The sequence below is a fragment of the Gopherus flavomarginatus genome, chromosome 1 (genome assembly GCF_025201925.1).
Source record: "Gopherus flavomarginatus isolate rGopFla2 chromosome 1, rGopFla2.mat.asm, whole genome shotgun sequence".
Lineage (NCBI taxonomy): Eukaryota > Metazoa > Chordata > Testudines > Testudinidae > Gopherus > Gopherus flavomarginatus.
This window is the reverse complement of record NC_066617.1, coordinates 312,010,800-312,036,023: the sequence shown is the minus strand read 5'-3', so window position 1 is coordinate 312,036,023 and position 25,224 is coordinate 312,010,800. Positions and strand designations below refer to the sequence as shown.

The window sequence follows — 25,224 nt, the reverse complement described above, 5'->3', positions numbered from 1 at the left end:
GCAGAACTAATCACTGATTTCAATAGGGACTACTGCTTAAAAACAGGTGGGATGGCCCCAGAACAAAACTTGGTTTTTAAAAGCCTGAGCCAATGTGCATTTAAGTCAGTCAAAGTATTGCCGTTGACTTGAATGGGCTTTGATTTAGACTCTAAATTTATTGTGTGTTACAAGTCTCTGGATTCTCCAGGTGGCTTTTATCTCTTCTGAGCATTCAGGGGATGTTTGCAGAAACAAGGATCTTCCTGCTGATCCTTCTATTCCATAATTTCCATAGACTTTCCTGCCTCCCTCGGCCAGGCAGGTGTGGATTCACCACGAAGTTAATTCAAGCTTCATTAAACATTGGCTGCATAGCATTGTGAAACATTATGTCTCTGGATGAGTTTGATTTCCAAATCGTAAACGAAATGAGATGTCAGGTTCTAAATACATGACACTAAATCAGGAAAGAATAACAAATATATGTATTAACCAAGATACAAAATCTTCGTTAATGTGACACAAAATTTAATGGCCAAATCCTGTAGCCCTTAGTCCTCATTTGGGCAAAAGTCCACTGACATCGAGGAGAGTTTGTCTCAGTGCAGGATTTGTCCACTAGCTCCTGCGAACATCAAGTGAAGATAATCTTAAAAACAAATTACAAATGAGGCTGCTTCTTTAGAAATGCAGATGGATTGTTGACAAATGGAGTTTTGATCATTTTGGTGAAATCTCAGGGCCACGTGTATAGAGAGGACCCTCCATACACACATTTCCCCCTCCTTATGCTGAAAGGGTGGATCAGACCTCTATGGTGTCAGAAAGTAGAGAATGAGTGGAAGGGGAGGGCAGGGAAAGACCCAGGCAGTCTCCACCTGCATCGAATAGAAACAGAAAAACCCCTTCTTATTGGAAAATCCCATTAAGAGCTGGCACTAGCAGCATGAGCCATTTGGGAAATTCCTGATAGCACAGCTAGGTATTTCTGCATAAGAGCGTGATCTGGCTGATAAAAAGTTCTGATCTCTCTTGATATAGTGTCACTACATTCTTCCCCACCTCAGAAAAAATCATATAGTCAGTTTTTAATCAGAAGCCTCCACTGAAATAAAAAGAGTTCTGCCTAAACATGGGTGATGTAATATGGCTCTAGAATTTGTAAGATATTTTTCAAAAGTAACTGACTGTAAGCCTATGCAGAATGGCATTCACTGAGTATAGTCTCCTCTCTTCTGCCCACAAAATTAGCATGAAACAGCTAGTATTATACCATGTCATTTATTTTTAAGCCCCGGTACTGGTATTAGGGAGATGAGCTTAAAATTCAGTGGCACAATATGGCTCCATGGAAATTATGACCTTAATACAAAGATTTTGATGGAGATCTTGCAGCAATGGTTATCACAAAGATTTTATTAAATTATGTACTTACTTTGAAAAGTGTGTCTATATAGGAAATGGGTGGCGAAACAGGGAGATACATTAAAATTAAACGGTGACTTGCCTTCAAAAAATAGCTGATTAATTCATCTACTTATCTGTTTTGTACACAGCTGCAGAATCTTGTCAAATTCTGATGATGTTATGCAATATGTTTAGCAAATCAAACCACATTAAGCATACTAAATCCTATCTTATAATACAGTGGTAGGCACATCGTTGGTCATTCTGTACTAAACCAGGCCCTTTACGATTAACAAAAAGAAAAATGGGTGCTGAGGATACAGAATAAATTGATGCTGCAGGAAAGAGAAGGGTTTTGATGATGATTTTCATCAGTTAAATTATTGTTATTAATGATTCTTATTACTAGTAATTACCCATTACTGTGATAATGGCTAGATTGTGATGCTAGGCATTTTCCAAACACAGGAAGACACTGCCCCTGAGGTGAGGAGAGTGCATGCAATCTTAAAGACGAACACAGATGATTGGTGGGAGGGGAAAAAGGATGAAACACACAAACAGAATGATGATCAGAGTGGTAATGGGCACATGACTTCTTAGACAGGTGTGTGTTTGTTGTCATTTTTGTTCTCTTTTTTTCAAAGTTAGACACACTAAACTCCCCTTATCCCACCTTCCCTCCACAATTTAACCTTCCCATCTTTCTCTCATGCTGAATCCCAGATTCAGTTCCAGTGTTCTTAGGCCTCTCCTCCCCAACATTTCACCTCCTACCCACCATGCAGGGTAGGAACAGTTCATTTATGAATCCAAGAAACAGGAAAGTGGATGATTTAGTCAGATAACTTACTTTTGTGATTCCTTCAAGAAACTTTCTTGAGGGAAGATGCAGAGGCAGTTGTGGGAGAAGCAGACAAACAGGGCACTGGCAGAGTAGAGAGAATGGGTGAGTTGATAAGATACAAAGGGAGGTAGATAAGGAGAGACAGAATTATGTAGGGTCTGAACAGGTTTAGACCAACACGCATAAGGAAACTTTAGTTTACTTAGACAATAGTAACTAATTGGAAGGACCTCCTAAGCAAGGTTGTGGAAGCAAAGACACAGGGACAATTAAATAGAAGTCATTCAAGAGCATATAAGAAAGCAGTACACCACAGTCAAACAACAGTAGGATACACAGAGTTTTCTTCCATTTCTAGTATTCTTGGGATAGCTGAATGAGTTTGGGCTATATCATGACCTCAGCTTTAAAGCAGAATTCCCCACTGAAAGCAATAAGGAGTTCTGCATAACTGATAACACAATATGGCCCTTAGTATGTCCCAGGAAGAAATCTACAAGCAGACTTTCATACTGGGGCAAAAAGAAAAAAGGACTGGAAAATATGAGAAAAAATTCTTCATAAATCCAGTTGGAACACCAAATTCAAATAGAGCTGTAAACAGGGGAGTTTCAGAGGGAGTTTCCAGGGGGAGGCTGCAGGGGAGACTGAGACAGAGGAACTGACAAGCTAGTTAAGGGATAGGGTGGTGGTCTGGTGCCTGCTGGGGGTTTGTGTTGTGTTGTGTTCCGTTGACTACCAGGCTTTAGGTGGGAAGGCTATGACTGATACAGAGGTAGCAGTGAAAGATACAGTGAGGATGACTGGATGTAGAAGCTGCGGCATGTACATGATCCTGGAGGGGGTGCCTGAAAAGAGTTTTGTCTGCATGAAGTGCCGTCTGATAGAGCTGATGGAAGAAAAGATCCGAGGACTGGAGATGCAGGTGGAAAGTCTGGTTGAGTTTAGGAGGGGGTTTGAGCAGATGATGGAGCATAGACACAAGGGGGCTGAAGGGATAAGCTCAGACGTGCAGATGGAATCAGGACCAAAGAATTCAGGGGAGAGACTGCTGGGTGAGGAAAGTAGACGGTGGAAGCATGTGACTAAGAGAACCAAGCAGAGGAAAAGACAGGCCAGTGAAGGAGAAATAGAGCTCAGGAACAGGTTTGCAGAGTTGGAAAATGAAGAAGGGGCACAGCAGGTGGCCACTGAAGGAGAGAAGGCAAGGAAAAAGAGAAGAGCTGATAGTCCTACAAGAGGAGGGGAGGAGTCAATGGAGGCAACACCAAATATGAGCCCCAGAACGATTGCAAGGGTGAATAGGAATTGAGAGGACTTGCAGCCAGTGGGTGCAGGGGATAGACCGGAGAATCACACTGTCACCAGGAAAAGAATAGACAGGCCTGTAACTAGAGCTGATCGGGAGAACAGAAAGGTGTGCTGTCTGCCGGGTGCTAAGATACAGGATGTGGACCTGAGGCTGAAAAGGATCCTAGCAGGAGTAGGGAAGAATCCGTTGATTGTCCTTCATGTGGGAACGAATGATACGGCTAGATACTCTCTGGAATGTATCAAGGGAGACTATGCCAGACTGGGGAAGACGCTTAACGAAATCGAGGCTCAGGTGATCTTCAGTGGGATTCTGCCGGTTCCTAGAGAAGGGCAACAAAGGTGTAACAAAATTATGGCGATCAACAGATGGCTCAGGCAATGGTGCTATAAGGAGGGCTTTGGGATGTACGGCCATTGGGAAGCATTTACGGACAGAAGACTGTTCTCTCGGGATGGACTTCACCTGAGTAAGGAGGGAAATAGACTTCTAGGATGGAGGCTCGCCGAACTGTTTAAGAGAGCTTTAAACTAGAAATCTGGGGGAGATGGTTGGAAGATGTCCAGGAGATCTCCACACTGGAATTTAACCTTGAGAGGGAAGTAAACAAAGTAAGAGGGGATACAGCCGTGGACAGAAGAATTGGCATAAGGAGGAAGGGTAGTGTAGATAGCAGACTAACAGGTGATGCTGGTGGTAGAATGTCCATGCCTAACAGGGTAAAGAATGTCAGTGAAGCCAAACGGCAAAAATTAAGATGTCTGTACACTAATGTGAGGAGCCTAGGGAACAAAATGGAGGAACTAGAGCTACTGGTGCAGGAAGTGAAACCGGATATTATAGGGATAACAGAAACATGGTGGAATAGTAGTCATGACTGGAGTACAGGTATTGAAGGCTATGTGCTGTTTAGGAAAGACAGAAATAAAGGCAAAGGTGGTGGAGTAGCATTGTACATCAATGAGGAGGTTAACTGTAAAGAAATAAGAAGTGATGGAATGGACAAAACAGAGTCTATCTGGGCAAAAATCACACTGGGAAAGAAAGCTACTAGAGCCTCCCCTGAGATAGTGCTTGGGGTGTGCTACAGACCACCGGGATTTGATTTGGATATGGATAGAGACCTCTTTAATGTTTTTAATGAAGTAATCACTAATGGGAAATGTGTGATCATGGGAGACTTTAACTTCCCAGATATAGACTGGAGGACAAGTGCTAGCAAGAATAATAGGGCTCAGATTTTTCTGGATGTGATAGCAGATGGATTTCTTCACCAAGTAGTTGAAGAACCAACAAGAGGGGATGCCATTTTAGATTTGGTTTTGGTGAGTAGTGAGGACCTCGTAGAAGAAATGGTTGTAGGGGACAACCTTGGTTCGAGTGATCATGAGCTAATTCAGTTCAAACTAGATGGAAGGATAAACAAAAATAGATCTGGGACTAGGGTTTTTGATTTCAAAAGGGCTAACTTTAAAGAATTAAGGAAATTAGTTAGGGAAGTGAATTGGACTGAAGAACTTGTGGATCTAAATGCGGAGGAGGCCTGGAATTACTTTAAGTCGCAGCTGCAGAAACTATCGGAAGCCTGCATCCCAAGAAAGGGGAAAAAACCCACAGGCAGGAGTTGTAGACCAAGCTGGATGAGCAAGCATCTCAAAGAGGTGATTAAGAAAAAGCAGAAAGCCTACAAGGAGTGGAAGAAGGGTGAGATTAGCAAGGAAAGCTACCTCAGTGAGGTCAGAACATGTAGGGATAAAGTGAGAAAGGCTAAAAGCCAAGTAGAGTTGGACCTTGCAAAGGGAATTAAAACCAATAGTAAAAGGTTCTATAGCCATATAAATAAGAATAAAACAAAGAAAGAAGAAGTGGGACCGCTAAACACTGAGGATGGAAAGGAGGTTAAGGATAACCTAGGCATGGCCCAATATCTAAATAAGTACTTTGCCTCAGTCTTTAATAAGGCTAATGAGGAGCTTAGGGGTAATGGAAGGATGACAAATGGGAATGAGGATATGGAGGTGGATATTACCACATCTGAGGTAGAAGCCAAACTTGAACAGCTTAATGGGACAAAATCGGAGGGCCCAGACAATCTTCATCCAAGAATATTAAAGGAACTGGCGCATGAAATTGCAAGCCCATTAGTGAGAATTTTTAATGAATCGGTAAACTCAGGGGTTGTACCATACGACTGGAGAATTGCTAACATAGTTCCTATCTTTAAGAAAGGGAGAAAGAGTGATCCGAGTAACTATAGGCCTGTTAGTTTGACATCTGTAGTATGTAAGGTCTTGGAAAAAATTTTGAAGGAGAAAGTAGTTAAGGACATTGAGGTCAATGGTAATTGAGACAAATTACAATATGGTTTTACTAAAGGTAGATCGTGCCAAACCAACCTGATCTCCTTCTTTGAGAAGGTGACAGATTATTTAGACAAAGGAAATGCAGTATACCTAATTTACCTCGATTTCAGTAAGGCATTTGACACGGTTCCACATGTGGAATTATTAGTCAAATTGGAAAAGATGGGGATCAATATGAAAATTGAAAGGTGGATAAGGAACTGGTTAAAGGGGAGACTACAACAGGTCATACTGAAGGGTGAACTGTCAGGCTGGAAGGAGGTTACTAGTGGAGTTCCTCAAGGATCGGTTTTGGGACCAATCTTATTTAACCTTTTTATTACTGACCTTGGCACAAAAAGCGGGAATGTGCTAATAAAGTTTGCGGATGACACAAAGCTGGGGGGTATTGCTAACACGGAGAAGGACCGGGATATCATACAGGAAGATCTGGATGACCTTGTAAACTGGAGTAATAGTAATAGGATGAAATTTAATAGTGAAAAGTGCAAGGTCATGCACTTAGGGATTAATAATAAGAATTTTAGATATACACTGGGGACACATCAGTTGGAAGCAACAGAGGAGGAGAAGGACGTTGGGGTATTGGTTGATCACAGGATGATTATGAGCTGCCAGTGTGATATGGCCATTAAAAAAGCTAATGCAGTTTTAGGATGCATCAGGCGAGGTATTTCCAGCAAAGATAAGGAGGTGTTAGTACCGTTATATAAGGCACGGGTGAGACCCCACCTGGAATACTGTGTGCAGTTCTGGTCTCCCATGTTTAAGAAGGATGAATTCAAACTGGAACAGGTTCAGAGACGGGCTACTAGGATGATCCGAGGAATGGAAAAGCTGTCATATGAAAGGAGACTCAAAGAGCTTGGCTTGTTTAGTCTAGCCAAAAGAAGGCTGAGGGGGGATATGCTTGCTCTTTATAAATATATCAGAGGGATTAATATTAGGGAGGGAGAGGGATTATTTAAGCTTAGTACCAATGTAGACACAAGAACAAATGGGTATAAACTGGACACTAGTAAGTTTAGACTTGAAATTAGACGAAGGTTTCTAACCATTAGAGGAGTGAAATTCTGGAACAGCCTTCCAAGGGGAGTAGTGGGGGAAAAAGACATATCTGGCTTTAAGACTAAGCTTGATAAGTTTATGGAAGGGATGGTATGATGGGATTGCTTAATTTTGGCAATTGATCTTTGATTATCAGCAGATAAGTATGCCCAGTGGTCGGTGATGGGATGTTGGATGGGATGGGATCTGAGTTACTGCAGAGAATTCTTTTCTGAGTGCTGGCGAGTGAGTCTTGCCCTCATGCTCAGGGTTTAGCTGATCGCCATATTTGAGGTCGGGAAGGAATTTTCCTCCGGGGCAGATTGGCAGAGGCCCTGGAGGTTTTTCGCCTTCCTCTGCAGCGTGGGGCATGGGTCACTTGCTGGTGGATTCTCTGCAGCTTGAGGTCTTCAAACCACAATTTGAAGACTTCAATAACTAGGACATAGATTAGGGGTTTGTTATAGAAGTGGATGGGTAGGGTTCTGTGGCCTGCTTTGTGCAGGGGGTCGGACTTGATGATCACATTGGTCCCTTCTGACCCTGGAGTCTATGAGTCTATACATAAAAATATTTTGGCAGCTCTTTGTTTTACCTTCTGAATATATTTTGAAAGTTTAGCTGGTTATGATTATTTTACATGCACCATGTTATTGGTTACATACTAATATGCTTGAAATATATACAGTAATTTTCTTCTATGAATTTGTATCAAATAGATTTATTATGCTGTACATATTCAGCATATTTTAATTGAGTAAATACTTGGAGGTACATCTAACAACTCACCACCACGCGTAGTGCCACCACATTTTGCTGAACCCCCAGGACTCTACTGCGTAGGGATGGGGGATAGATTGGAGAGAATCTGTCCTCTGTTTACCTAAGATTTCTTTATGCAGTCCCTCTCTGCACTCAGTAGGTGCTGAACATGTAGATTAAGTCTGCTTGCTAATATCCGAAGTGACCTTTGCTGGAAATTCTGCTCATTGCTCTTCTTGGGTTTTCTACAGCAGGAAAAATTTGATGGATTTATTGCACAGAAGGGCAGGGCTAGTGGTTCCACAACCCTGCATAACCACTGGCCAAAAATCCCTGCAGGATTAGCAGCCACTACTGCAGCCCAGTAGTGGCTGGGCTGGCGTGTGGGAAGGAGGACTCCATTCCCCTACTACCTCTCTGGAACTCGCTTGCACAAACTCTGTTTACTTAAGCTAAGTCTAGGGCGCAAGATTTGGCCTTAAGTACTTAATAAGTTATATTGAGAAACAATATCCTTTTTTGAAAGCTTATGAAATTAAGATTTGTATAGCACCACCATGTTGTCTTTCAATCAAAGATAAACCTGTTATTTTACTACAGTCTCTTCAAATTCTCAGATGCAGCGTCTTTATCATTCAGCAGCTATATTGTGGGTGGTTATAGCCTTTTTGGGGATGGTATTATCATTTACTGTGGACCAATTGTGAACTCCTTATTCACACTGGGGAGCAGTTACTCACGGAAGTAATCCCATTGACTTCATGATGGGTGCACAATCTTGCCCTGTAGTTCTATACAATGCCTTGCACAGTGGGGTCCCAACTTGGTTGAAACCTCTAGGTCAGGGGTAGGCAACCTATGGCACATGTGCCGAAGTTGGTGCGCAAGCTGATTTTCAGTGGCGCTCACACTGCCCAAGTCCTGGCCACCGGTCCAAGGGGCTCTGCATTTTAATTTAATTTTAAATGAAGCTTCTTAAACATTTTAAAAACCTTATTTACTTTACACACAACAATCGTTTAGTTATATATTATAGACTTATAGAAAGAGACCTTCTAAAAACATTACAGGCGCGCATAATCTTAAATCAGAGTGAATAAATGAAGACTCAGCACACCACTTCTGAAAGGTTGCCTACGCCTGCTCTAGGTGCTACCGTAATAGGAATGTTACATATTGTTAATGGAGTTGGGCACATTTTGGAATGTTTGGGATTCAGAATTTAATTCAACATCCTTGAGAAAATCAGAATGGAACATTTAACTTTATTGTGGATTTGTAGCTATTGTAAGCAGGCTGATGGACACACTACAAGGAATGTACACCTAGAAAAAGAGCATTTTCTTAAATGCAGCATATTCAAAATATATTAGTTAGTCTATACCCTTCAGTGATCTTGGAAGTCATTTTCTTAAGAATTACATTTTAATTTGACATTTTGTTCAGAAGTTGCTGGTGTTTCCTAATGCAATCAACCACAGTGGCCTAAGAAGGAGTACTGCCGAAAGGGATCTGGGGGTCATAGTGGACCACAAGCTAAATATGAGCCAACAGTGTAACACTGTTGCAAGAAAAGCAAGCATCATTCTGGGATGTATTGGCAAGAGTGTTGTAAGCAAGACACGAGAAGTAATTCTTCCGCTCTACTCTGCTCTCATAAGGTCTTAGCTGAAGTACTGTGTCCAGTTCTGGGTGCCACATTTCAGGAAAGATGTGGACAAATTGGAGAAAGTCCAGAGAAGAGCAACAAAATCGCTTAAAGGGCTAGAAAATGTGACCTATGAGGGAAGATTGAAAAAACTGGGTTTGTTTAGTCTGGAAAAGAAGACAGAGAGGGGACATGATAACAGCTTTCAAGTACATGAAAGGTTGTTACAAGGAAGAGGGAGAAAAATTGTTCTTCTTAACCTCTGAAGATAGGACAAGAAGCAAAGGGCTTAAATTGTGGCAAGGGAGGTTTATGTTGGACATTAGGAAAAACTTCCTAACTGTCAGGGTGGTTAAGCACTGGGACAAATTAGCCAGGGAATTTGTGGAATCTCCATCATTGGAGGTTTTCAAGACCAGGTTAGACAAACACGTCAGGGTGTTTATTATTTAGTCCCGCCTTGAGTGTAGGGGACTGGACTAGATGATCTATTGAGGTCCCTTCCTGTCCTACATTTTTATGATTCTGTGATGATAAATAACCAGTGAAGAACAAGATGTTGCAGTGGGTCCTTTCACCTTGGGAGATGTGAGTTCAAATTTTGCCTTAGACTGCTAGTGAAAAATCATTAAACCACTTAACTAAACTGCCATACAAACAGGAAAGATCGCCAGTCTGGTCAAGAACCTCCAGACTAAAAAAAGAGTGTTGTAGATTAGCACTGGAGCATTGATGGATCTATCCAGCTGTCTAAGGCATTGCTGTCTGCTAGATTCCTGTAGACCCCACACCTATAAATTAATCCTGTCCCACTCTGGCAGAAACTCTGAGGGAAGGTTGACATGCTAATACTGTCCGTCCTCCCGGGCTGTGAATCTATCCTGGGTTTCCTTCTTGGCACAGAGAGGTGCAGTTTACCTCAGACAACACTAGATAATCTAGGGTTTTATGTACATTACAGCTTAAAATAACAAAAATATAATATAAAATGTGTCCTGAGAAGTGAGAGAGAGGAAGTTTTAGACTATGCTGTAACTGCATTAAATATGTTTTGCTGAGCATCAGCAACACTATTTTGCTCTCTCCATTTAGTGTCTTTATAGATGTTTATTTTAAAGAAGTTAGAACTTTTTTCCTTCTTTTTTTTTTGCCAGTGAACGGAAGACTAAAGTTGAGCAACTTTTAAGCCACAATGTTGTGGTTTATAGCATTGATTCTTCTTTTCACATGAAATCAGGTTAATAATTTCTCTTTTTCTCTCTCCTTGTGTGTGAGAGCAGAAACAGAAGAAAACATTATGTGCCCTCCCTGCAAGACTATCTGCAGTTGTCAAACATTTCTAAGGCCCAAAAACATAAATGCCACCTTCCCACCCATACAAAATATGCTAGTTGGACACATAGTCTGACCAGGACACCTTTGCATAGGAGGTGAGAGGACATAATGGGCAAAATCATGGAGATTATGCATGCTAATCCCCATTGAGAGAAAGAGAAATATTCCAGGAGAAGAATGTCCTAGAAGAGACATTCTGATAACCATCAGTTACATGCACATGCATGAGGAGGGGGACTTAAGAAACATTGACTAGAGGAAGAATTTAGTGAGGAAAATCCCCCAAAGATACCACCTACTCCCATAGGTGCTGGAAATAGGGTAGGTGGGGGTGCTGCCACACCCCCTGGCTTGAAGTGGTTTCCATCATATACAGGGTTTACAGTTTGGCTCAATGGCTCTCAGCACCCGCACTATACAAATTGTTCCAGCACCCGTGCCATCTTCCATGTATCTTTGTGATATTCAAGCACACATGGGATACATCAGGAGATGCAGAACTCCTTTTCACTTCCCAGAGGCTCATTCTCAGTCGCTGTTGCTTATCTCACGTGCTGTAGGTAAGGAGAATTTTCCTGATCCATTTTGGGTCAAAAACTCTCCTAGAAATTGATCAGAAAGAAAGCTAATTCAGAAAAGTGGGAAACTATTCTATAATCCTGATGAAAAATCCTGCACAAAGAAATCAGATCTCAGATAACTGACAGCTTGGATAGGGCAAGGAAGAGTAAAAAAAACAAAACAGGATTTAAAGGGGATCCAGCTCGGCCAGAGAAAATGGTACTCTGTTGTCAGGAAGAGCTGTGTCTTGTATTTTTCCTCTGTTGCTCTAAATGCTCTATTTCACAGGGATGACATGCTTCTTGTTCCAGCAGCCTAAGTGAGAATAAACCATTTAGAAGAGGGTGGCGGGGGAGTTGAAAATTTATGAGACCAGGGACACACCCAATTCTTCTCTCCCTGTTCCCCACAATACTCTAGAAAGAAACAATAAAGTAATGCCCCAGTGGGTAAAGAATGGGTGGAAAATCTTTATTTCTTCAGCTATTCCAGCACTTTACGTCATTGCTGAGTTGATAATGACTATTAAAATATGTGTTTATGAAATGTAATGGTGCCACATAAAATTTCCCATTTTGCTCCGGGGAAAAAGTGCAACTTTACTTAAGGTGCATTGATATATCTTTATGGTTTTCATTCTAGTGCCTGTGAGAAGCCACAAAATGGAGGAGCTTATGAAAAAAGAGCTTCTAGTAACTAATTTAGTACAAATTGTGAAAGCATTCAGTATTTAATGACTTTACTATTTATTATTTATATTGGATCGTGAGTGCACACTTACTTTGCCAAGTAATATATAATAATTCATGAGATTACTGTACTTTTCAGATTTTTTAACTATGGCCTCATAATCAGAAGAAATGAAAGAACGTTAACATTGAAGTGCATCAGTTTAGTGGTGACATTTCATTCCTCAGGTTTGGGACTGTTGTTTTTGTTCTTCCATTATGTCCTAGGCAGAAAATAGTTTGTCATTAGATCTCTTAAAACATCCATAATGTAGCTGTTCCTTTTAAAGATGAAGTCAACTGAAAACCAGACAAATTACACTGTTGTATTATTTTAAATATACAAGAAGGGTAATGGCTTTACAGAAGCTATTTCAGTGTAAATTTGTCAGCATTCTCAGCACACAGGATGAGAATATATTTTTAAATAAAAGGAGCACACAAAACAACATTCAGATATGGTTATGAAGATGGAGCAAGAATGCATTTGCACAGTTCGCGTCTATGTTGCAACATTGGTGTGAGTGGTGCTTTGCAGGTAAATAAAAAGACAAGGCCCCAGACCTAAGTAAAACACAGTCTGGATGTCCCACTACTATCTTAAATTCAATCTATCCAAAACACAGCTCTGTACCTCTCCTTTTAATCTGTGTCCATTTACTTCGGCCTCTTTCTTGCTGTTGACAACTCCACTTTTTCACACAGCACACAGTCAACTGGTGGAACTCCTTGCCTGAGGAGGTTGTGAAGGCTAGGACTATAATAGGGTTTAAAAGAGAACTAGGTACATTCATGGAGGTTAAGTCCATTAATGGCTATTAGCCAGGATGAGTAAGGAATGGTGTTCCTAGCCTCTGTTTGTCAGAGGGTGGAGATGGATAGCAGGAGAGAGATCACTTGATCATTACCTGTTAGGGTCACTCCTTCTGGGGCACCTAGCATTGGCCACTGTTGGTAGACAGGGTACTGGGCTGGATGGACCTTTGGTCTGACCCAGTATGGCCATTCTTATGTTCACTATTTTCCCCATCTCTCTGGCATATTGATCATCGTCAGCTCCTTCCTTTGCATTCAAGTTCTTGCTAAGTCCAATCTTTTCATTCGCTGTAATGGCCCCCAGCTCTACCATTTATTCTGCTATAACCCTTGACTATACTTTGTTCTTTCTTCACTTTGATTAACCTTGCCCTTCCTGGCACTCCTGCCTTTCCCCTCTCCCCTCTATTCAAAACAACTGCTGCTAATGCTATTTTCTTTCCCACTACTCCAATCACTACAACCCCTCCTTAACTCTCAAAAAAAAAACAAAGAGGAGTCCGGGGGCACCTTAAAGACTAACAGATTTATTTGGCATAAGCTTTCATGGGTAAAAACCCTCACTTCTTCAGTTGCATGATGCATCTGAAGAAGTGGGTTTTTTACCCACGAAAACTTATGCCCAAATAAATCTGTTAGTCTTTAAGGTGCCACTGGACTCTTTGTTGTCTTTCCACCTTGTTCACCTCACTGGTAATCTCCTCCCACCCTCCTTTGCCTGAACTACTGTCCTGCCTTCGTTTGTTCTGTCCTGTCTTGTCTGCCATACACAGCAAACTCTTTGGAGCAGGAAACGTGTCTTACTGTACGTTTTATAAAGTGTAGCATACGTTTTTTACAGTGTATCATGAATGACGAGTTACAAGGTTGTTCAGGTTTCAGAGTAGCAGCCATGTTAGTCTGTATCTGCAAGAAGAACAGGAGTACTTGTGGCACCTTAGAGACTAACAAATTTATTTGAGCATAAGCTTTCAGGGGCTACAGGCCGCTTCTTCGGATGTATAGAATGGAACATATATTGAGGAGATATATATGCACATACAGAGAGCATGAAAAGGTGGGAGTTGTCTTACCGACTCTGAGAGGCCAGTTAAGTAAGAAGAAAACTTTTGACGTGATAATCAAGATATCAAACTGTCTGTACTGGGCTAAGAAGTGTGAGAATACTTACAAGGGGAGATAGATTCAATGTTTGTAATGGCACAGCCATTCCCAGTCCCTATTCAAACCTAAGTTGATGGTATCTAGTTTGCATATCAATTCCAGCTCAGCAGAGTCTTGTTGGAGTCTGTTTTTGAAGCTTTTCTGTTGCAAAATTGCCACCTGCAGGTCTGTCACTGAATGACTGAAGTGTTCTACTGGTTTTTGAGTGTTATGAGTCCTGATGTCAGATTTGTGTCCATTAATTCTTTTGTGTAGAGACTGTCCGGTTTGGCCAATGTACATGGCAGAGGGGCATTGCTGGCACATGATGGCATATATCACATGATTCAGATGGACTTAGTGGACTCCCAATAATCCCAATATCTGGGAAATAAATGCAGGCTTCTTTGCTAGAGTCCAAGCCAATGTCACTCAGTGAAGTTCTGAAGAGCTTGGGCAGCTTTGGGATACAGTACATTGCCTTTTTAAGTAGATCAGCAAGTTGAGACACCAGCTGCTGCCTCCGTCCTGAGCCCTGTTGTGTGTCCCCCTGCTCTGTAGACATGGGGTACAGGAGCAGGGGGGCAAGAGCAGGGAGAGGTGGACACCCTGACATCAGCATCCTTCTTCTGCCCCCCTTCCTGTCCTCACACAGCAAGCAGGAGGCTCCTGAGAGCAGCTCCAAGGCAGAGGGCAAGAGCAGCACATGGCAGTGGGGGGAGGGACAGCTGAACTGCCTGGCAATTAATAGCCTACTGGGCAGCTGCCGCACAGGGAACTTAGGGGAGTTGATACGGGAGCTGCCAGCCCACCCTGGTTCCAAGCCCCCACCAGCTAGCTCCAACAGGCTGCTCCTCCTGCATGCAGTGGACAAAGCAGGAGGCTGCCAAACAATGTTATAAGGGAGCATTGTACAACTTTAAATGAGCATGTTCTCTATTAGATCAGCGATGTAAAAACAAAACAGCATTAGCCAGGATGATGTTAAGTGAGGAGTTACTGAGTGTGTGTATAGATATAGATAGATAGATAGATAAAATTAGGTTCCAGGGAAATGTTTTTCGCCAGACAAAAGTCATTATATATAAACCTAACCCCCCTATTTGCATTAATTCTTATGGGAAAATTGGATTTGCTTAACATAGCTTGGCTTAAAGTAGTGTTTTTCAGGAACATAAGTACAACGTTAAGCAAAAAGTTATTGTACTGGATGATCTTATTTTTCAACAATATCTAAGTTTTCAATTAGCTAAACAACACATGCAATTACTGTACAAGATTGTCCTTAGCAAGTTTCTTTATTCCATTAAATGGGGGGGGAGGGATAGCTCAGTGGTTTGCGCATTGGCCTGCTAAACACAGGGTGTGAGCTCAATCCTTGAGGGGACCATTTAGGGATCTGGGGCAAAATCAGTACTTGGTCCTGCTAGTGAAGGCAGGAGGCTGGATTCAATGACCTTTCAAGGTTCCTTCCAGTTTTATGAAATAGGTATGTCTCCATATATTTATATTTTATATTTAAGTAGAAAACATTTATCCTTATTGGTAGGGTTCCCAACTTTGTAATTGCAGAAAACCCTTACTCCGCCCCTTCCCTACCCCTGCCCTGAGGTCCTGCCCCTTCTCTGATGCCTCACCCACCGCTCAATCCATCCCCGCTCCCTCCATCACTCACTCTCCCCACTCTCGCTCCCTCACTCATTTTTACTGGGCGGGGGCGGAAATTTGAGGTGTGAGAGGGGATGAGAGCTCTGGGTGGGAGTGCGGGCTATGGGGTGAGGCCAGGGATGAGGGGTTTGAGGTACAGGGGGAGGCTCTGGGCTGGGACCGAGGGGTTCAGAGTGCAGGGAGCAGGGGGTTGGGGTGAGGGAAGGAGTGTAGGCTCTGACAAGGAGTTTGGGTGCGGGAGGGGGCTCAGGTTTGGGGTGCCAGGGGGGCTCTGGGCTGGGGGGTGGGCCAAGGGGTTCAGAATGTGGGAGGAGGCTCAGGGCTGGGGCAGGGTTTGGCGTGTGGGAGGCGGTAAGGGCTCCCGCTGGGGGTGAAGGCTCTGGGGTGGGGCTAGGGATGAGGCGTTAGGAGTTCAGGAGGGGGCTGTGGACTGGGGGGTGGGGCCAATGGTGTTTGGTGTGTGTGTGTGGGGAGGTCTGGGCTGAGCCAGAGGGTTGGGGTGTGGGAGGGAGTGTGGGGTGTTGGCTCCAGGAGGGAGCTCCAACCTGGAGTAAGGGGTTGGGGTGTGGGAGTGGGTTCGGGCTGTGGACTCTGGGCAGCAATTACCTCAGACAGCTCCCAGAAGTGGTGACATTTTCCTCAGCTCCTAGGTGGAGGTGCAGTCAGGTGGCTCTGTGTGCTGCTCTTGCCCGCAGGTGCAGCCCCCACAGTTCCCATTGGCTGCAGTTCCTGGCCAATGGGAGCCGCAGAGCTGGTGCTCAGGGTGGGGGCAGTGCGCAGAGCCACTGTGACCGGCCCTGGGCCTAGGAGCTGAGAGACATGTCGCCACTTCCAGGAGTCACGTGGAGCTGAGTAGAGAGACTGCCAGCCCCGCTGTATTGCCAACCAGACTTTTACCGGTCTGGTCAGTGATGCTGAACAGAGCCGCCAGGGTCTCTTTTTGACCAGGTGTTCTGGTCGAAAATTGGACACCTTGGCAACCCTACCTATTGGTTAAGGTACACTAGGCACCTGTCCCTTGTCAGCTGTCTGTTTCTCAGTGCATTTCATTTAACCACCTCAGATAATTTCAGAAAAGTGACAGTAACTCTTAAGTATAAATTAATGCATAGGAGAACTCCCTTGGCATCCCCAACAAATCAGACTCTCAAGCAGCATCTTTCCAAAATAAATTACATTGAGATTAATACAAAATTTGTTTCTCTTACTCTGAAAACTTTCTGGACAAGATTCTGCTCTCAGTTCTTCCAGTGTATATTTGGGGAACCTTCACTGACTTTACTGAGCAATATAGCCAAATATGAGACTATAAGTATTAAAAATAAAAATAAATTAGTTCTTTCATTCTCTTTACTGCAATCTCTTGCCAAACTGGGGTTAAAGGTAATCTTGAAACAGTGTAAGAGCGGTATTCCACTAGGGACTTTGATGTTGATATTATGTGGATATTATGTACCTGTGATGAGGTACTAAGGTGCCCAACTTTACAACTTTAACAGTTATGTGACTTGCAAAGTCCTGTGATAGAGTTGTGCCAATGGCAGTTTAGGGCTAACTGACGAAAATAGAATCTCGGGATCCAATTTTGATCGCACCCCGGGGTAAATAGGGAGTAACTCCCTTGAAGTTGGTGGCACAAGGGGATTAATTGGGTGAAATTAAAAGGTACAGTTAGACCGAGAATATAGAAAAATTCCAACTAACGTGTGTGTGCTGGAGGGGAGGAGACATCAGGGTACTTTAGTGGTATGAATACAGCAGCATGCTGGCAGTTCCAATCTCAGCTCTGACACTGACTCTGTAGCCTTGGGCAAAACATTTAACTTTTCTGCTGTTTCCCCATCCATAAAATGGGGCTGATAATATTGACCTAACGGGTATGTGAAGATTAATAACCGTGAAACCTGTGCCTTTGGTGGCCATTATTATCAGGTTACATTATACTTCATGGACCAAATTCTCCACCAGTTTATGTGGGCACAACTCCACTGGTTTCAATGGGGCCATTTATGCAGATGGTGAATGTGACCCAATATGTGCTGCTATTGTTGTTTACATTATCTATTGCACCAGGGGCAGCTCTAGGTATTTTGCTGCCCCAAGTAAGGCAGGCAGGCTGCCTTTGGCGGCTTGCCTGCGGGAGGTCCCTGATCCTGCGGATTCGGCGGCATGCCTGCGGGAGGTCCACTGAAGCCGCAGGACCAGCGGACCCTCCGCAGGCATGCCGCCAAAGGCAGCCTGCCTGCCGCCCTCGTGGTGATGGGCAGAGCGCCCCCCGTGGCTTGCTGCCCCAGGCACGCGTTTGGCATGCTCGTGCCTGGAGCCGCCCATCTTTGCACTGTGGAATAACCTTCCTGGAGTAGTGTTACACATCATATTGCTTGGTAAAGAACCTAGACTGGACAGCATAAACCTGCATTGGAAAATGGATTAATGAGATGCCCTAATAAGTCTTTTCCATGATTTCCTCTCCAGTAAGTCCCTCATAGTAATATTTCTCAATATGAATAATAATATTATTTGTTTTACATAGCGCCTAGAGGCCCCATTGTACGAAGCACTATACAAACATAAACACACAGTTCCTGCCTTTACAATCTTATTTATGTATTGTGTTGTTCTTCTCTATAACCAATACTTCAAAAAAGTCTGAGCAAGATGAACCTTCTTTCTCTCCTGATGAAGAAGTCTTTTAGTTCTGATCCAGAACTTGCAGAGATTAGGCAGCTAAACTGTGCTACTGTAGGGACAGACAGGATGAAAGAACCAGCCACATTTTATTGCCTTTGGCTTGTTTTTAATCAATATCCATAAAGAGTTCTCCTTCTATGGCACACTTACTGACATTATAAATCAATGCAGAAATTCAGGAAGGCATTAAACCTGAAATCCAGATAAATGGTGCCTAACTGTTATACTCAAATTATTCTAGCAAATGTGTGAAGTATCATCTTCCATTTTTCAAATCTACCCTGAGTATCTTTTACAAAACAATACAAATATTTGCAAACTGGGCCTTCCCAATGAAGTTATGGGGGGAAGTTTTAGGTCTGAAATGGTTTTAGTGCATTCTCTTTTGATCCCTTCCTAATAAAGGCACTGCAACTGCAGCAGCCACCCTCAAATCCTCTAACTGGGGCCCATATAGTAGTCTAGTCTAGTATAGCCCTTATATTATTTTATAAATTGTATTTATTACACTAGTGCTTAAGGACCAACCAAAAGTGGGACCCCATTGTGCTAGGTCCCATATGAACCCAGAACTGTAGACAGTCTGTGCCCCAAACTGTTTACACTATAAACAGACAAGACAGGGGCAGGGTAGGAATCCCACTCCCATTATCATGGTATGGGAGCATCCTTCAGCAGTGAATGAAGCAACGTGACACGCATCTGTCACAAGTGGAACTGAATCTTCCACCTCTGTGCTGCATTCTCAATGATATCAGAAAGAAGGCACAATCGCATTTAGAACCTAATCGTTCTTTGTGTTGCATTGGTGTACTGAGAGGAAGAGGGCACAAAATGCCTCTTTCTCCCATCATGTGCCCTTAAAAGAATAGAGCTACAGTTTCAACCTCGAGCTGAGGAAAGCACTAAGATGAAGGCCCTGTTACAACACCTGCCAGTGTATCCCACTCCAAGGTAGACATGTTCTGCTAGCTGGAAGACCCAAGTAGGCCCTTAGCATGTATGCTGCAATGTGAAGCATTTGCTAATTGGTGATCCAAGCTGCCCTCCATGGCAGCAGTAGCAAAGTGCTCCCAATCATGTGTTTGCCCCCAAACATCCTGACCCATCCTGACCCACACTTGCAGCATGGCTTTGGGAATTTCTGAGTGTCCAGCATAATTCTGTTCTGTCCCTCCACAGAGGAATTAAGACAAGTGAGGATGGGATTTAGGTATCAAAAGTATTCACCAGCCTTGACAAGCATTTTGGGCAGGACTTGGCAAAACAGCGCAGTTTGGTAACAAATCAATGTGGATTTACATCTGTAAGATCAAAAAAGGTCACGTCTTAGTTACACTACTGAGTACAGATGGAAACTGTGTTGTAAATTATGAAGAATGATGCAGTAACTTCGTGTCATGCTGTTAATTCTAATTTCTAAGTGAAATTGCTTTGAACTTCTGACTCTTAAAAATAAAAGGCACAAACTAATAACATGCATTTTCCTGCAGACTTATCATTCAAAGAAGTAAAAATGGCATCAACAGCACACATCTCGGAGGAAGAGATGACAGACTTAAGAGAAGCTTTCAATAAAGTCGGTGAGTACAGTTAGCATGTAACATACAACACTAGGTGGAGTTGTATTGTATCCCTCTGTACTGACCAGCTTCAGTTAAATGAGCCATGCTTCAGTACTGTCATACTGCGAAATGGAAACTATATGAAGTAATTTTCATACAACTGCAGTCCTTTTCAAAGAAAACCACGTTGGCCTGCCGTAGCTTTCTGGAAGTACAATATTGGCATTCCTTTGCTGAATAAAGACAGCAGAAGGTTGCGAAACAGGTTTTATGAAATAATTTGAAAACCTTTTTGAAAATGATCCACGAAGTATTTTAAAGTATTTTCACCCAAACATTTATTTGAGGCAAATTACTGAGAAGACAAAACAAGGATTTTTGATATAACACGTATTATACATTTGTTCACATCCCTTAGGGAAACTGAAACAAAGGCAAATTAAAACAACCTCAAATGTACAGCCCCTTTTCCTTAATCCTTTTGTGCTCTATGTGTGTTTTTAAATTCATATCCCCTTTTCTACTTTTAAGCTCCATTCTGTTTTTCTCTACTTACACTGGACCATCTTTCTCCCCTGATTCTAAGGATCTGCATTTCTGTCTCTCACAGCTCACTTAGTCTCAGCCATTAAGTCCTTTCATTGCTACTAAGCATTTTTCCTCTCCCAGTCCTGATCCTCTCTCTAGGTCCTCTTCTCTCTACTAGTTTCTGTTTCCACTGTAAGACAGACATTGAAAGGACACTCTTCACAATCCCATATTAATCCATACTTCTGTTGCTAAGCAGCAGCCTCAAATGTAGATCCTATGTGGCTTTGCTGCACATGGCATGGTCAATTTCCAACTCAACTCAGGAAATCACAATATATACTTCTCTGAAATCTCTCTCTTGGCAAATGAAGACAACAAAACAAAATTTAGATAATATATATCTATACTGAGGGTATAGGAGAGTTTATTACAAATAAGTTGCTAGCATTTTCATATGTCAAAGAAAAAATCTGTCTACATGACATCTAAATAGTTTCAACATATAAATCCCCTCATTAAAAATTCCTTACAAATCACAATAGGCTGTGATACAACTAAAAGTTTCATTTTTAAATCCCATAGAGTTCTGCATTTTGATGCCATGCAAAGCATCAAAGCAAAATGAGAAGCAATGAAAGAATGGGACAATATTGGAATAATCATACTTCTGTTATTATTTGCCTGCTATTGTTCCATGTAACAGGCAAAGTTACTGTCATGGAAAGAGATTAGAGCAATAAAATTATATTACTAATTTTTCTCATTTGCGTAATTTGTACATTCGAGAGCAATTTGTGGATAGTCATTTTGCGTATTTTCAGAAATGCTCCTACAGTAAAGACTAACAGATGTATTGGAGCATAAGCTACAGATAGGGTAATCTCTGCCTAACTCACACTCTCATTTCAGGCCTTAATAAAAGAATGTAGTAGGAGAAAGCTAATAACTTTTGGTTTTGAGTTTGTTTTTGTTTATTTTGTAAAAACCATTAATTCAGTGTAAATTTATTAAATTCAAACTATAAATACGTCCACATATTGTGCTGCTACTGTAATATATATCCAACTCACATGCAAACTATTCCTTCTTTTTTTGTTTGATGGTCATTATAAACTTTTGCTCGGGTTGAAAAGGTCACTGCAATTGTTAAAAATAATTTACTGTACTTTTGTTATAAGATTAAAAAATCATTACATATAATTCACATTTCCTGAAAAAAAGCTTTTCTGTGCAGATAGGTTCAGTAAGCTGTTTTTTTCCTTTACAGACATTGATGGAAATGGTTTCATAAGCACTTGTGAATTAACAGAGCTGTTCAAAGCAGCCAATCTGCCTCTACCGGGATATAAAATCAGAGAAATCACTCAGAATTTGACGGCCACGGGAGAGCAAAACAATGAAGGCAAAATCAGCTTTGATGAATTTATTGCAGTGAGTAAAATGTTATTTTGGAGAATATCCTCTAAAAAGGGAATTCAGAAAAAAAAACAGTCCAACTTTCAAAACTAGAGCTGGTCAGGAATTTTCTGTCAAAATGATTTTTTGGTGGTAAATGCAGTTTCCACAAACTGGGACGAAAACAAATGTCAACGTATTGGAATTTCCTGCAGAAGGGAAATTTCAGAATTTCACTTACCTTTGTTCAAAACTTAAACTTCTAAGGGCTTGTCTCCAGAATACAAAGACTCTGTAGATTCCTAATAGTCTTTAACTTCCTATTAATTAGTTAAAATATAAAAAAAATTAAAAGGTCCCAGTTCTGCAGAAGCAGCCACAAGTGCGAACTCTTGCTTCTGTGCAGAGCGCCCATTCAAGTAATTATGATTACAGATTATTTATTTATTCGATGTCCATATTGTTTTCAGCTCTGAAAAAAACATAGAGGACAGCATGGTCCCAAGAAACTTACAACCTAAAAGCTCATAGTTTTACTCTAGTTTTATAGCTTACAATATTAAAATCACTTTGTGTATTTTGAAAGGTTTTCCAGGGCCTGAAGAGCACAGATGTTGCTAAAACCTTTCGAAAAGCAATCAATAAAAAGGAGGGGATTTGTGCTATCGGTGGAACTTCAGAACAGTCCAGTGTTGGAACCCAACATTCTTATTCGGGTATGTAGAGTCAATTGATATAGGTAGTAACTGCAACTAAATGGTCCCTTGGAGATCATTTCATAACTGTCTGTATGAAAAGCCTTAGGGAATTGCAGTATCAGTAAGGGTGACTTAGAATTGGCATATTTTGGACAAACTGTAATAAAGCAGAGGAGAAGAAAGAGCAGTATTTTGGCCAAAATGCAACCTCCCTTATTTTAAATAATTATTTGGTTCTCAGATGGAATAGATAAGTATCGGAAAAGGTGCCAAATCCCTTTTAATAAGAACTGAGATTTTCATGTCAAGAGAATTGGTAAAAGTGTAGGCTCCAAATTGATATATCTGACCTTTTGCTTGCAGAAGAAGAAAAGTACGCCTTTGTGAACTGGGTTAACAAAGCCCTAGAGAATGATCCTGATTGCCAACATGTGCTCCCAATGAATCCAGACACTGATGACCTCTTCCAGGCGGTTGGTGATGGCATCGTGCTGTGGTAAATACCACCTATGTTTCCCTACACAGTTAGGCCTTGACCCTGTGAAAACTGATGCATGTGCTTACCTTGAAGTACACAAGCAGTTGCATTGCCTTTAGAGTTAGGCATGTGTGTTAATTCTTGCAGGATCAGGGCCCTAGTGATTCTCTTTCTCACACATCTTTTCTCTTAAGAGATGATAAACTTTTTTTAAACTATTGTTTATAATTGAAAAATAGATATTTTATATGTTAAAAGTGACTGTCTCTGTCCATTAGAATCAGGGGAGAAATAACAGAGCCAACAGGAGTGAGCCTGAGTAGAGAATGAGTAAAAACTGGGTAAGGACCTCAGAATATAGAACCCAGTGAGTTTTATATACTTATTTGCATATCTGAAATGTCCTGCATTACACAACATGAGCCAAATTCTGAAGTTCTCACTCAGTCCTTACTCATATACAATTCCTATGTAGGATTAGTTGGAGATTTAGATTAATAAGGACTTCAAGACTTGGCACAATGGAAATTTTGCTAAAGATAAGAACGGAATAACTTAGTAAGGGCTTCAGGAATTGGCTCCACCTTTTCTATTAAATGATACTGAAATACAACCAACCTGCCTAAATGTGAAGGGCTCTGAGCAGCCCAAGGCTTTATAACTTAATGTGAAAGAACTATATTGTTATATGCAAAGGGAAAATTCCGTGTCAATCATGCCCAGTAAACACATGAATGTATAGTTCTTTTTCTTCTGTACTAACTGTGTTTTTTAATAGTAATAAGAAACTTGAGACAGGGAATTTCTAGGGGGCTCCTATCTAGAGGCATGCAAAGTATTTGTGATGCAAAAATTATGGTTTTCACATTTTATTGTGAATGTGATTTTCTGCTGATGTCTGCTTACTTTTTGAGCAAAATTGAGGCCATTTTTGTACAGACTGGTCCATTTTTGAGTGAACAATGTGTCAAAAATGTGTGTAAATTTGAGGATTTGTTTGCAGTTGTAGACAATGAAAATAGCTATATTTTTCAAATTTTGCATAAAATCTTTGGAGGTAGAGGGTGAAAAGCAACATGAAATGGTGAATATTTTGACAAGAATTTTCACAAAATGAACATTTTAAATTTCACACAGATTTACTTTATTGCCCTTTTTGGCCACTATTCAATATATCTGCTTGTCACCTTCCCTGCCTCCACTGGTTAGGAAAAAGCTGTGCTAAATATTGCAGTATGTGTGCATATGAGTCGGGGGTGGGGGGGGCGGAAGAGAGAGAGAGAGACTATCTACAGTGTTCCTGGACTTTCTAATGCACTAAGCAAGTTCTTGGATCGTAGACTCATTGACTTTAAGGTCAGAAGGGACCAATGTGATCATCTAGTCTGACCTCCTGTATCAATTCAGCCTCTGGATATCTGATCAACATGTCACACTCTGCACTGATTAGGTCTCAAATGGTGTATTGTGTCCAGTTCTGAGTGGCACATTTCAGGAAAGATGTGGACAAATTGGAGAAAGTCCAGAGAAGAGCAACAAAAATGATTAAAGGTCTTGAAAACACGAACTGTGAAGGAAGATTGAAAAAATAGGTTTGTTTAGTCTGGAGAAGAGAAGACTGACAGGGGAAATAAGAGTTTTCAAGTACATAAAACGTTGTTACGAGGAAGAGGGAGAAAAGTTGTTCTCCTTAATCTCTGAATATAGGACAAGAAGCAATGGGCTTAAATTGCAGCAAGGGAGGTTTAGGTTGGACATCAGGAAAAATGTCCTAGCTGTCAGGATAGTTAAGCAGTGGAATAAATTGCCTAGGGAGGTTGTGGAATCTCCATCACTGGAGATTTTTAAGACCAGGTTAGACAAACACCTGTCAGGGATGGTCTAGATCAGTGGTTCCCAAACTTGTTCTGCCGCTTGTGCAGGGAAAGGATCTAGCAGTCTGGGCCGGTTTGTGTACCTGCCGAGTCCGCAGGTTGGTCGCAGTTCGCTGCTCTAGACCAATGGGAGCTGCGGGAAGTGGAGCAAGTTTGGGAACCACTGGTCAAGATATTACCTAGTCGGGCCATGAGTGCAAGGGACTGGGCTAGGTGAACTCTTCAGGTACCTTTCACTCCCATGATTCTATGATTTTATGGTGAAGGTTCAAAATGACTTTGGTTTAGGCAAAGGCAGCAAAGAGTCCTGTGGCACCTTATAGACTAACAGACGTATTGGAGCATGAGCTTTCGTGGGCGAATACCCGCTTCG

At 41.8% G+C, this 25,224-nt stretch overlaps 1 protein-coding gene across 1 annotated transcript in view; it reads left to right on the top strand.

Annotated features, from left to right (window-relative positions):
* The window catches only part of LCP1 (lymphocyte cytosolic protein 1), a 43,568-nt gene that overhangs the window by 680 nt on the left and 17,664 nt on the right, over nt 1-25,224 (top strand). Inside the window, 4 exon segments of the mRNA XM_050948530.1 lie at nt 19,804-19,893; nt 21,674-21,837; nt 22,388-22,517; nt 22,863-22,995. Coding sequence (XP_050804487.1) covers nt 19,804-19,893; nt 21,674-21,837; nt 22,388-22,517; nt 22,863-22,995 — 517 coding nt within the window.